This window comes from Oryx dammah, unplaced genomic scaffold, assembly GCF_014754425.2.
Source record: "Oryx dammah isolate SB20612 unplaced genomic scaffold, SCBI_Odam_1.1 HiC_scaffold_11164, whole genome shotgun sequence".
Lineage (NCBI taxonomy): Eukaryota > Metazoa > Chordata > Mammalia > Artiodactyla > Bovidae > Oryx > Oryx dammah.
The window spans coordinates 6,615,006-6,629,310 of record NW_024080557.1 but is presented as its reverse complement, the minus strand read 5'-3'; the positions used below and the strand labels follow the sequence as shown (position 1 = coordinate 6,629,310).

At 42.1% G+C, this 14,305-nt stretch overlaps 1 protein-coding gene across 1 annotated transcript in view; it reads left to right on the top strand.

Annotated features, from left to right (window-relative positions):
* The window catches only part of LOC120860718 (exostosin-1), a 317,137-nt gene that overhangs the window by 266,261 nt on the left and 36,571 nt on the right, over positions 1-14,305 (top strand). The window contains exons 2-3 of the mRNA XM_040236464.1: positions 9,381-9,474; positions 10,950-11,057. Of these exons, the coding sequence (XP_040092398.1) occupies positions 9,381-9,474; positions 10,950-11,057 (202 nt within the window). The remainder of the gene's footprint in view (positions 1-9,380; positions 9,475-10,949; positions 11,058-14,305) is intronic.

Here is a 14,305-nt window from a genome sequence, read left to right as displayed (position 1 = left end):
TTCCTGGCCCTGCTCCACTTGGCTTATCTTCATGGCACAGGGCCTGATGAAAGGTTAATAGTAAGATAATGACCTCAGGCTTCTCACTTGTCCTCGAGTTGGTCCCAGACATTTAGCTTCTGCAGCCAAGACCTAGGTATGCCTCTTCTGGACCTATTTATCCGTCTGAGGTCACAGTCGCTGCTGGCTCCTTAATTATCACTCCCTTCTCTTTCCACCCTGTACCCAGAGAGCCCTTTATTTAGCATTTTCAGAAATGCTTTATTTCCAATAAAAGAAAGAATTTAAACTAATGTGGCCTGGAATTGCATTTATCTCAGAGCAGTTTGGAATTTGGTATTGCTGAGCACAAAAGCAGGTGCTCCAAAAGTTCACCTCCTTCAGATAATAGGTTACCCTCCTAAGGTTGTTAACATCCACAGCACAGAATGGGCTTCCCTGGTGGCTCAGATGGTAAAGAATCTGCTTGCAATGCTGAAGAACCCAGGTTCAATCTCTGGGTCAGAAAATCCCCTGGAGAAGGGAATGGCTCCCCACTCCAATATCCTTGTCTGGAGAATTCCATGGACAGAGGAGCCTGGCGGGCTACAGTCCATCGGGTCCCAAAGAGTTGGACATGGGCACAGTATATTCAAAATCTTTCACTTTTCCCTTTGCTGGCACCATGTTACTGCTACTTTCTAGGCATCTCTGAGACCACAGAGTCCGCCTTGTACAAGCCCCACAAAACCTTGGCTCCTCAACTTCATCGTCTATAAAAGGTGGCCACTTCATGTGGGGTTGTAGAGAGAAAGGGCAGCATGTATGCAGATTGTTGCCCCACCCACAGGAAGCATTTAATCAGTGGGGGGATGATTGTTAAAATTGTTACCATTAATGACTGTCCTACTTTTGGCACTTGCTTTTACATTTTAGCCATGAGCTGCTATGTAATGAGCGGGAACCAAGGTGGTCTTCTGCATGGTGTACCTGGTGCCTGTTAAACTCGTCAGTGTGTGCAAGTGACGCCTACCATCTGGTTCCAGTTGACAGTTCTGAGTTTTCAGTGGGTATGAAGGGTAGAGATGGAGTAAGTGAGTTTAGACTTGATACGGGATTATGATCCACTGTGTTCAGACACAATATTTTTATTCCAAGGGTCCATCTGGCCCTTTCTTCTTCCCTGTGAAAAGCAGGTATAACTGTATCCAATTCCTGGGTGACTCTGAGGCTTAAATGAGATAAAGTATGTGAGAGTTGGTGCCTCCCACCCCAGCCAGAGCCCACACACTATTCCTCCTTCCTTTCTCAATATTGAAATGAATTTAAGTGAACATAGAAAGAAGATGGTCTTCTGTGGAAAGCCAAGAAGCGTGAAAGGGATTGGCAGCGTCATTCAGAGGAGCATCATTAAGAAATCAGTTCATAATCCTTGGCCTGACCAGGTGCCCCAGAGGTTCAAGCCCAGCAGAGTGGCCTGTGCTAGAATCTCACCATTTCTGAACAGTGAGAAGCTTCCTGCTGGGAGCCGCTGAGCGTCCCTGAGTCTGCAGCCAGTCTGGTTACCAGCACCTCAGGCTAGGATAATCCATGTGCATTCCCCTGACTCGGGAGTGTGGAGTAGCTCATTCATGGTCACAGAAACTGTGCACACAGGTGATGGGAAGAGATGGAGATTCCGTGAGTCTCGTGAATTCACAAGCACCACAGGGGGCCTATACTTTCCCTGTGTTACTTACAAGACAACATGTAGAGATAAAATGGTGGCCAGTGGACCCATTTTCCAGCTAAAAGGTTGGTTCCCACTCATGGGTTTCTCAGTTCAAATCTGTGCCTTAGACCAATTTCATATTATTACATGCTATGGATTTGGGGATTTTCTCATAAATAATTGAAATTTGTTCATGTTAAATCTGTAGTAGTCCACAAAAGGGCCATAGTTATGAAATGACAGAGCACCATCTCAGACTGAGCTCCGGATGTGACAGGGGGCAGAATTTCGAGTAGGGGAGAAAGAGTCCCTTGAAATGGGGCTGTCTGTTGCCAGTGCTTGAAACTAGGTGAACCATTGAGGACGTCACTGTGTCAGAAGCTGCATTTGTGTGAACTGCCCCAGGAGGCAGTGTCATGCAGTGGAGAGCAAAGGCCCTTCAGAATAAAAAAGCCTGGAGCTGGAGCCTCATGCCTCCCTTGAGATGACCTGCACTGGCAAGGTTATGGGGCTCTCTGAACTCCATGCCTGCCTGTCGAGTTGGCTTATGTCAAGTCCTGCCTAAGAGTTCCTTCCATGATAGGTCGTTGAGCCGTTCAGAGGCTCATGACCACCCACACTGGGTCATGTCTGAAGTCCTGCATTTATCACGTGTGATCTTTCCAAGGGTACCAGCAGCCTCATTGGCCCCTCCCCACCCCTGACCCCAGACTGTGGGCAGTTTATCTCACTATCTCACTCCTCTGCTAGCTCCACCACCAGAAATGCCCATGGCCTCCTCTCAGCTCTTTGCCAGACTGATTCTTTTTTTTTTTTTTTTTTTAACTTTTATTTATTTACTTTTGGCTGTGCTGGGTCTTCATTGCTTTGCTCAGGCTCTTCTCTAGTTGCAGCAAGCGGGGGCTACTCTCTAGTGGTGTGGGGGCTTCTCATTGCAGTGACTTCTCTTGTGAAACACGGGCTCTAGGGTGTGTAAGCTTCGATAGTTGCAGCACATGGGCTCAGCAGTTGGGCTCCCAGGCTTAGTCACTCTGTGGAATGTGGGATCTTCCCAGATCAGTGATTGAACCCACGTCTTCTGCATTGGCAGGCAGCTTCTTTACCACTGAGCCACAAGGAAAGCCCCAGACTGGGTCTTGCTCTTCTTTTAATATTTGGCCCAGAGTCTCCCTCCAGAAGACATGCCGCCTTCTCACTCTTCCCACCAGAGGCAAGTGGTGACTTGTCATTGGTCTTCTCTGCATCCTTGCCTCCATCCTCCCATATCCCTCACTAAATGACAATCATTTGATAACACATCTACCTTCTCCCTGGAAGGGAGGCATTCAGCTAATGTTGGCTGAATGAATGAGAGAAAGTACAGAGGAGATGCTGAGGAAGCTTATTTCCCTTATCCCATAGCACTTTAACTACAACAGTCTTAAGTTGTTTTAGCGTTCTTTCTTTCTTTTTTCCCTTCAGAAATGTGATTCCACCCTGGGGGTAAGCAAAGAAGTTTAAGTACTTATGAGGATGGGGGGCTGAGAGAAAACAAATCAGCTATAGAAGTTTACTTACTTTATTTCTTTATTATTATTTTTAATTCTTAAGTCCAGTGTGAACTGTTAACTGTAGCATATGAAATCTAGTTCCATGACTAGGGATCGAACCCAGGACCTGTCCACTGGGAGCACAGAGCCTTTGCTACCAGGGAAGTCCCTCCCTTAGTTTGTAAATAAATACTTGAGACAAACCATAGCACCACTGGGGGAGACTACAGAGCTGCGGGCTTGCCTCACTTCTTCCCTGTCCTCTTTGATTAGCAGAAAATAGGCTCGAATGGCAGGGTCTGCTCCACACTTCTCCCTGGCACTGTCTTTGGGAATCTGATCTTTTTCATTTGTTTGTTACTCTTTTGAAATGTTTTTATTCCTCTTGAATTGCTGTAGTTTCTACAAAAATTTACAATCGTGTAGTGTGTTGCGGTTTCTACTGTATGCACTTAATCTCATTTAAATCCTCACATCTCTGAGGCTCAGAGGAGCTAAACAGTTTGCACAGGACATGGAAAGTGGTAGGTCCAGAACCCAAGTTCTTCAGCCCAGACTTTCTGACTTCAAGTTGGCTGTACTTTCCATTCTATCCGGTTGCCTCCCTTCCATCATCATAATCACAGCTACCATTTATGGGTTGTTTATAAAGTGCGATAGGCTTTCGTTAAAATGTATCGTTTAATCCTCCCAGTAAAAGTATTATCCCCATTTTGCCAACCAGGAAACTAAGATCTAGACGAATTAAATAACTTTTCCCAAGATCACTCAGTTTGTGAATAGCCAAGATAAAAGTGGAACCCAGGCTTGGCTGTGTCTAAAGCTGCTTAACCACTAAGCTTTTAATTACTAAGCTCTTCACTACCATGCCAGGGTCCATCTTAATTACCTGGAGGGCTTATTAAAACGTGGAATTCTGGGCCCTTCCCCCAGAGTTTCTGATTCAGCAGGCCTGGGTGAGGCTGAGAATTGACATTTCTACCAATTTCCCAGATGATGCTTATAGTTGGAAGAGTGTACTATGGGGACCCCAGCACTAATGCCACATTGCCCTCCACCCACTTCCTGGTGGCACTGAATTGCTGCCAGACAAAAAAGAATGTGTTTCATATGGAGGGGAAGGACTTCAATTATGCATTATTATATGGCCCATTTTAAATGGGGTGTATCCCATCTCTTATTCAATACACCTTTAAGGAGAAAATTATTATGGCCAAAGAATGGTTTTGGTTTCTAGTTTAAATACAGGGTCATGTCATTCTTACTGCATTTTTCATTGCAGTAGTTTATAGAAACTGTTCTAGCTTCGGTGTCATCATCTATACCAGCGGGGACTTAATGGCCATCTGAAAAGGGTAACAAAACCATTATTAATTAAATCTGTATCTGAGATTAGTTGCCTCCCTCATCTACTTACCTTCTTGCTTAGGATCTCATATGTTCATTATTTCTTGTTTTTAAGAAGTCTGTGACTTCAATATGATTTATACTTCTAAGCTTATGTCATAGGTAAGAAGTGGTCACTAAAAAGATTGTCTCCCTCACTTGACCTGTCATCTCCCCGTCTTCTCCCCCATCCCTATCCACTGGTAACCACTAATCTGTTCCCCATCGCTGTAATTATGTTAGTTAATTAATGCTATATAAATGGGATAATTCAGTGTGTGTCCTTTCAAGATTGGATTTTTTACTGAGAATAATTTCCTGAAGGTTGCTTGTATGAATCTGTAGTTCATTTCCTTTTTTTGCTAGTGAGTATTCTAAGTTATACATGTACCACAGTTGGTTGAATGATTCACCCATTGAAGGATATCTGGATAGTTTACAGTTTGGGGCTATTAAGGATAAAACTGTGAACATTCGTGGACAAGTTTCTACGTGAAAATAAATTTTCATTTCTCTAGGATAAATGCCCAAGTGTGCAATTGTTGGGTCATACGCTAAGCTCATTTTTAGTTCTAAAAGAAACTGCCAAACTCTTTTCCAGTGGGGCTGTACCATAGTACCTTCCCACCAGCAATATATGAGATTTATATTCCAGTTTTTCATCAGTATCTGTTGTCATCTGTCCTTTTGATTGTAGCCATCTTTGTGGTGTAAAATGACATCTCATAGTTTTGATTTGCATTTCCCTAATGACTCATGGTTAAGTATCTTTTCATGTGCTTATTGGCACTTGGCATATTTTCTCTGGAACAATATCTATTCAAAGCCTTTGCCTATTTTTAAATTGAATTATTTGTCCTGATTGTTGGTTTGCAAGAGTTCTTTACCTTTGGTAGATACAGCCGCTTACCAAATTGATAATTTGAAAATATTTGTTTTCTTTTCTATAGGTTATCTTTTCACTTTCTTGATGAGAGCTGAGGTAGAGGGATCCTAGTCTTCTCAGATATACTCAACCTACATTAGAGCTTCTATAAGGCAGAGCTAGTGAGGGTTGGTAACGGAGCGGATCTTGGCTCAGATCCCCTAGACACTCATAGTTCTTGCTGAGATTTGGTAGATTTTCCTGAACAAATGGTTTTCCATTTGTCATGATGCTCTTAGGACAATTTCCAGAAATTGTCAATGAATGTTCTTAAACTTTATATTTTATATTGAAGCATAGTTAATTAACAATGTGTTAGTTTCAGGTATACAGCAAAGTGATTTAGTTAGACATACACACGCATCTATTCTTTTTCAAATTCTTTTTTCAGTTAGGTTATTGCAGAATATTGAGCCACATTCTCTGTGCTATACAGTAGGTCCGTGTTGGTTTTCTATTTAAGTACAACAGTATGTACATGTCATCTCAAACTTCCTAACTATGCCCCTCTTTCCCCAACTCTTACCCCCTGGTAGCCATAAAGTCATTCTAAGTCTGTGAGCCTGTTTCTGTTTTGTAAATAAGTTCATGCCTATCAACTTTTCCAGTGAATGTTCTTATAATTTGTATCAGGTAAATTGGTGTTTTGCTGGAAGGAGCGTCCACAGAATTCTTTACTGTGTCATTCTGGAGGGCCAGCCTTCCACAATATACTTAGAACACCTACCCTCAGGGAGATACCACCCCTGAAATCCTCGTCAGCCTTTTTTAGTTATCTGATGAGGCTTTGGTAGGTCTAGCAGCAGGAGAAGCATCTTCTCCAGGACTAGAACAGTGCTTGGAACATAGTATTCCCTGAAAGAATGACTGAGTAAATGAATGAGTTTAAGCCCTTAGAAGGAGGTAGATGTGGGCATATGAGCAGACCAAAGAGCTGAGTGGGGAGAGTACCACACATTCGTGTGTTTTTGTTAGGACCATCATCCTGCTTGCAGGCGTCATTACTTCTCCAGTTGTCATACGCAGTCATTCATAGGCTCACTGTCACGAGGAGCCAGTGGTTCATGGGCTGAGCATGGTTAGAAATAGGAAAATCATTGTTTTAAGTTGTATATGCTTATGTTTCTGTATGTCAGTATAAATACACACATTGCACATTGTATATACAAGCAGATTTCTATGAAATATACGTGTGTCTGCATGCATGCACGCCAAGTCTCTTCGGTCATGTTCGACTCTTTGTGACCCTATGGACAGTAGCCCACCAGGGTCCTCAGTCCATGGGATTTTCCAGACAAGAATACTGGAGTGGGTTGCCATGCCCAGGGATCGAACCTGTGTCTTTTGTCTCCTGCATTGGCAGGCAGATTCTTTACCACTAATACCACCTGGGAAGTCCCTTAGACACATACACACATACATGAGTACAATGGCTGTGGAAACTTTTGGAGCAGTGGGATAGTCTCAAAGGGACATAAACTAGTGAAAGAATAAAGAGTAATGGGAGGACTTCCCTGGTGGTCCAGTGATTTAAGACTTTGCCTTCCAGTGTAGAGCGTGCAGGTTCAATCCTTGGTCCTGAAGCTAATAACCCACATGCCTCACAACTAAAAAAAGCCTAAAACCAGAAAACAGAACAAATATTGTAACAAATTCAATAAAGACTTTTAAAACATGGTCCACATCAAAACAAAACAAACAATGATAACAAAAAAAAACTTAAGAAATACTTTATTTAAAAAAATAATAATAATTATGGAATGTTCCAGACAATCTTTAGTCATCTTGCTCAGCTGACTCATTTTGCAGATGAGGAAACTGAGGCCCAGAAAGCCCATTCTTTCATTCTGAATTTCACAGCTTACCTAGTGGGTTCCTGATTCCAGCAAGAGTGCTTGTCCCCTTTCTCCTGTTACCTATTATGCGAATGAACACTAGCTTCAATCATGAAGCTTTATTCCATACATCAGCAAATCTCTCTCTACAACCACTTAAAACTCCACACCTTGAATAACTGTCATTTGAGTTTTTCCACAAGTTTTCTGCTTTTCTTCTCCCTCTGCACCTTCCCTCAAGTAAATTTTGCAGCTGAAAACTGAAACTTGTTACAATCCAGAACATTAATAGGGTTTTACATTTTTAGCAGCCTAATGATGAGGAGGTAGGGCCTTCTGTTCCAGCCCCTTAGGGGTTTCTATTCTGGGTATTTATTAAACTTTGCTGTAGCCTCAAGTATATTTGACCTTTTTATATTAAAAAAGTTTCAGTTTAAACTTTATACATACATTGTGCGTGTGTGTGTGTGTGTGTGTGTGTGTTTCCCTGGTCTCCATTGATTAGGTAGATATTCAGACATTATCAACAGTTGAGCCTGAGATCCTTGTCAATTATTTCCTTAGGTTTGGTGAGGAAAAGAGAAGCTATTACTATCATAATTTAATATTTTTTTCATTTAGCTAAATTTGAACCCTCTTAAAAACATTTCCACTTTGAAGTCTATTTTACCGTTTAATTAATGCAGCAAGGATATTCTTTTTTCTTTCTTTCTTTTTTAAAATTTTTACTCTCAATGAAGATAATCCATTCATGGTGACCTTTTCTTGTGCAAATTAGTTGTACACGCTTGTTTAAGCAAATGGTCCTTTGCATGATGTCTCTTCTTAATGACGGGTTTATAATTGAAAATTGGCTTACTCCCATATGCCTAGTTTGTGTAAGATTATAAAAATAGATGTGGACTTAAAAAATATAAATGTATATATCGGTATCCCCCAAAGAGGAGGGAAGAATCCAATGCCTTCAGGCTATGATTAAATTAGACTATTAGAGTCAGAAAATGCCAGTGACATATGCTACTGTCAAAGTCACACCTGTCTGCCGAGCCCAGGAAGTTCCTGAAAAACGAGAGTGATTTCATACGACTGTGATTTCATCCTAGCCCTGAGAAGCTAGGCCTTCCCAGGACATGAGCCATCTCCAGTTTCCCAACTTTGCTTCAACTCTGAGGGAACTTTCAACTGTGTGTTTAGGACTGGGTTTGTGGAAATCATGTTTCAAGTGCCAGCCCTCTTTCCCTGTACTCCACTGACATAGAGAGACAGGTGACATTCCTGTTTTATTTTGCATTTTTCTCAAGTGCAATAACAATGTGAGCTGGCTCAGTGGTATTTGAGTAAAAGACACGATCATCTCATCTCTTGCCCAGTTTCCCACAGTCCTGAGTATTTTTTTTCTTTTCTTGTTATTTCTTCTCTTTCCCAGTTTCTTGGGCTGGCTCCTTCTCTCTTTCCTCTATGCCAACCATTCTTACACAGGAGTGTTTGTCTGGGGTAACTGAATGTTCTTGGTTAAAAGTAGAAACTCCAGCTTGAAGGAGAAAATAAATGTTTTGTACTCAGAAGGGAGGTTTCCTGAGTAGATTTTAATAGCATGGTTTATGGGGTAGGTGGGAAACAAGAGCAGTCTTCCAGTTCCTAAATGATATGGCATTATAAAAGAACAACCAGCAGTGATTATTTTTTTAAGCTGATGAAGGCAACCTATTTTTGCCAAGACATGAGAAAACCTGATTTGCAAAGTAAAGGCTGAGCGAGCCAAAATGTCACTGAGACCATCAGACTTGTCTTTTACGTATTGTTTGCACAAGACCCTAATTGCTTTGTCCAGTGGGAAGGGTCACATTTCCATTCCTCATGCAACAACCCTTCCTACCTTCCCCCTGGAAAAGTTGGGCTGGCTTGTGTACCACCCAAGTTGCTCTGGGTGGCTTCACGCACCCTAGGTGTGCCCATTCACCCCGCCCCCATTCTTAGTGGTCTTTATTTGCTGATGGCACCTCTTCTCCTTCTAGATATGATTATCGGGAAATGCTGCACAATGCCACTTTCTGTCTGGTTCCTCGTGGTCGCAGGCTTGGGTCCTTCAGGTTCCTGGAGGCTCTGCAGGTAAGAGACCCTGATCATCCCCAGAACAGAGTTGAGAACTGATGTCAGACAGGAGGTGGGGTGAGGGGAGGAGGGTTCACCTTAACACATCTCCTGGGATCTAAACCAAATGCACAGTTTGCCTGGAACAGCTGAAATCTATTTTCCCAAGAAAATCTACAACCTTTTATATGTGTGGGGGGCAGAAGGAGGATTTACACCCTGCCTTTGGACATGAGGAGATGCAATGGGAATCTCAAGGGAAGGTGGGTTCTCAGAGATGGGCTTGCAAACAGAGAGTAGATCTGACTGCCCACCAGGCAGCAGAGCCGAGCTCCTCATGGAAGCTCAGCCCTCCTCCTTGGAAGCCAGTTTCAACAGCAGTGAAGATGGCTAATGAGTGGTATTTCCCAAAATCAAACTTGTTCTGTCCCCATTGCAGTCATCACTTGGCTTCTCTGAATTTTGAGCATGACCCCCAGCAAGGTTAGAGGCACTCTCTCAGCCTGGCTCTTCCAGGCGCTGCAGTTCTGAGGTCCCAGAGCTTCAGGACTCTTTTGCCAATAACATTTATCCTTGACGGTTCTCACCCAGAAGTTGCATCCAGCCTTCCTTGTTGGCAAAAAAGCACGCCTTCCACCTCTCACCTCCTCCTCTCCTGAACTCCTTGCTGCTGTGTCCTTTCTTCCTTTGCACTCTGCCCCTGCCTGAACCTGTGCTTTTGTCGCCATGCTTCCAATGTTCTGTCTTGTCCTCCAACAGGAGGGCTTCCTTTTCTTGAAAGTCTTTGCTGACAGGTTCTAGGAAGCATATCATCCCTAACATTCTCCTAGCCTCTGGGTGTGTTGCATGGAGCAAATTGGTCTCTGCTTAAGATTACGAGTTCTTTGCAGCCAGAATGTTGTCATTAGCCTGGTGTTTTTAGGCTCTTAGGTCACTGTGCAGGTAGTAAGTTGGTCAGGATCCCTCCACACTGAAGGGACCAAGTCTGGTTCGGGTGTTTGCCTGGCCTGGTGAGCACCCGGTAAGAATTAAGTCCACAAAACACTTTATCAGGAAAACCAAGTCCTGTTCAGCTCTTTGTTGCTCAGGACATTGGCATGAAGCACTTTGCACATGAACTGTAGCATTTTCATGGACAAGACCATGTATGTTCAAGGCGGGGTTTATGCTAGGATTTTGTTGGTGAACGATTTTGTTATGTCAGTAAAATTTCTTCAACGAGGCCAGTTGTCTCCCTAGAAGTAAAGTCAGCCAAACCAGGTATAAGAATAGAAATGGGGTTTTCACATTCCAAGGCACAACTTGCAAATGGTAAAATCTCAGCTGGATACGGACAGCTTTCACGTGACTTCATAAAACCCCACTTTTCTATTGACCTCAGCAGTCCAGGATTCATGCCAGTAATTGAAATTTGTACTGATTTCACCCTCCTGTTTGGAAGGGTTCCTCCTGCCACCACCTCCCTCACACTCACGGTGCCCTTCTTTGCACAGGCCGCCTGTGTCCCTGTGATGCTCAGCAATGGATGGGAGTTGCCATTCTCTGAAGTGATTAATTGGAACCAAGCTGCCGTCATAGGCGATGAGAGATTGTTATTACAGGTAAGGAAGGGGTGGTGGCCTTCCCCCGATCAGTGGGTTATTGCTGCCCCCGTGCAAACTTTCAAAGAAGATGAATCCAAAAGGTCAGCCCTATAAAAGAAATTTTACCAGGAGAAAATTGCCTGTGTCATGGCGAATATGAAGTCATTTAACATGACATCGTTCACTTCCTGGTATGCAATCTCCTCAGATCCAGGGAGTATATACTCAGATAAGGAGAAGCTACAGGTGGAGGACATGAATGTTGATACTGACAAGAGGTATATATCTACCCCCTTCAATTTCTGTAATATTTAGAAATCATGCCAGAGAGTTCTTGTACAATTCTGCTGCCACTTTGTACTCCTTTCCTATTTCCATATTTGCCTTTAGATTAATTTTCAGAAAGGCAGGTCTCTAGGGCTGATTCTTACCATTAGTGTTATCATTGCTTAAATGATCTAGTCTGGGTGAGTGTTATCTTTAAGATGTATATTTAAAAGAACAGCCTCAAATGAAAGTGTGTGTGTGGTGGGGGGGGCTGTCTTGTATTTTTGGCCATGTAGATTTTTTTTTTCCATTTCATTTTATTGTTGTAAAAACACGTAACATGAAATCCACTCTCTTTACCAATTTTGATGTGTACTTATTATGGTTGAATATAGGTAAATACAGTGTATTACAGCAGGTATCTAGGCTTATTCATCTCGCTTAACTGAAATTTTATGCCCACTGATGAGTAACTCCTCAGTTCCCATCCCCCAACCCCTGGTCACTACCATTCTACTCTTTAATTCTATGGACTTGACTATTTTAGATACCTCATATAAGTGGGAGGACTTCCCAGATGGCTCAGTGGTAAAATAATTTGCCTGCCTGCCAATGAAGGAGATGCAAGAGATGTGGATTTGATCCCTGGATCGGGAAGATCCCCTGGAGAAGGAAATGGCAACCCACTCCAGTGTTCTTGCCTGGAAAATTCCATGGACAGAGGACCCTGGTGGGTTACAGTCCAGGGGTCACAAAGAGTTAGACACGACTGAGCAACTGAACACATGAAAGTGGACTCATGAAATACTTTTCTTTCCATGGCTGGTTTATTTCACTTAGTGTAGTATCTTCAAGTTTCAACAATGTTGTCCTGTATCGCAGAATTAAGACTTACTAATTATTGAAATATTCCTATTACCCAAAGTGATCCACAGATTCAAGGCAATTCCTACCAAAATCCCAGTGGCATTTTTTTTTAGCAGAAATAGAAAAACAGTCCTAAAATTTGCGTGGAACCAGAAAAGACCCCAAATAGCCAAATCAATCTTAAGAGAAAAAAGAATAAAGCTGGAGCATCATCATCCCTAGTTTCAAACGATATTACAAAGCTACAGTCATTAAAACAGTGTAATACTGGCATAAAAACAGGTATATAGCTCAATAGAAAGAATGGAGTGCCCAGAAATAAATCCATGCATATATATCAACTAAACTTCTACAGGGATGCCTAATAAAAGTCTGAACATCTCAATAGCTGCCTGGGAAGGGGGAATATGATACTCACAGAGAAATCCCAGGTCAGGAATAGTCAGTCACTGAGAATGTTTAAAGGCATTTTGTGCAATGATGCTTTAGCTTCAGCATAAAGTGCCATACTCTTTTTTTTAAAATAATATTTTAATCATTTATTTCATGACATTGTACTTTACCTTGAATTACCACAAATTTCTGTAGAATGATTTTTTTTTAATATCCTGCTGGCCAGCCTGCTAACTGACTGGTGAAATAGCTCAGTACTCTCCCTAAAGTAAAAGGTGAAATACCTGTAACCAAAGAGAGCCATCAATTAAGCAAGGCAAGTTGAACACAGCTTCTAAAACATGCCTTGTGTCTGGTATTCAGATCTATGATCTCCAAGGCCCCTGGGACCTCAGAAGTAGGAGAAGAACATGTGACCTAGTAGAGTTCTCCCTAGGTGCGTGCCTAAAAACATTCACTCATGGAAGACCTAACAAAGTGATAGACGTGGTTCTTTTCCATGTTGCCCTTTTCCTTCCTCCTTTGATTTTTTTTTTTTAAAGATGTATGCTCATTAAAGGAAATTTGGGAATGAAAAATACCAGCCATAATTTCTCCAATTGTGTACCCACGCTCTCATGAATTTGATATGAATAAGTTGGGAGTTTGTCTTTGAAACGGAGTGGTTTCCGGGGTACCGAACTGTGGTGGTCTGATCTCTGCCATTTTGCCAGAGTTGATTCTCCAGAAGCATTTCACCTTCTGAAACAACATTTTGGCTTGACGCTGGGGGTTTTGTTTTTCATTGTGCACCCACTCAAACTCGTTGGCATTTTCCTCTCATATGCAGTCTGTCTGCACAGCTGCCTCCATATTGAATGACGACTGAACTGTCATTGACAATGGTTTTTAAAGAACTGGCACCCAGCCCAAATGTCTGCTCTGGGAAATGTTTTTGTTATGTTACCATTTTTCATTTCCTGTTTTAGAACAGCTCAGATGTTTTTATTTGCATATCGTCTTGTCATGTCACCAAGAGAGCTTACTGTTGCTTTCCTGTATCTATCTTGGTAGATTCCATTAGTTCGGTTACCATGCATGACCTTTTATTAAGACTTCACTGGGTTCTGCCACTTTGAACAATCTGGCCAAATTGCAATTAATTTATCACTTTCCCATACCTGTCTCTCGGGACAAGCAGATTAATAACCAATAGCCAAATGCCATTAAAACTTGGAATTCTTGTCTTTTCAATCAGTTGGAATTATCTTCCAGAGCACTTTGCAGACTGCTGTCAGACATGAATATGCACAGACGGGTAGAATATATTTCACTTGATATAGTAACAGCAAGATGTGGCTTATATAAGAGAGGGGATGTATTGATAGGCTCATGTATGATATACCATTCTGCCTTCATAACCACAGTCTACTCAGTTTTCTGGAGACCACAAAGTGATGATAGCTTTTGACATTTTTCTAATGGACTGGTTCCTCATCATCACAATAAAACAGTGAAGTGTCAACCTGTATGACTCTTAGAAAATACCACTGACACTCAGAAGAGGGCATGATTATGAAAATTCAGAAGGATAATTTTTTTCTAATCTTTCTTTGGCTATCTGGGTAATTTTCTCAGTAAATAAAATTAAACGTTCTTTGGCTTATCAGGGATCGATGATCTGAATGGTTTCTCTACCTTCTTCGAGGATATATTATTTCCCCTTGACCTTGAGCTCTGATTTCAGGCAAATATTTTTC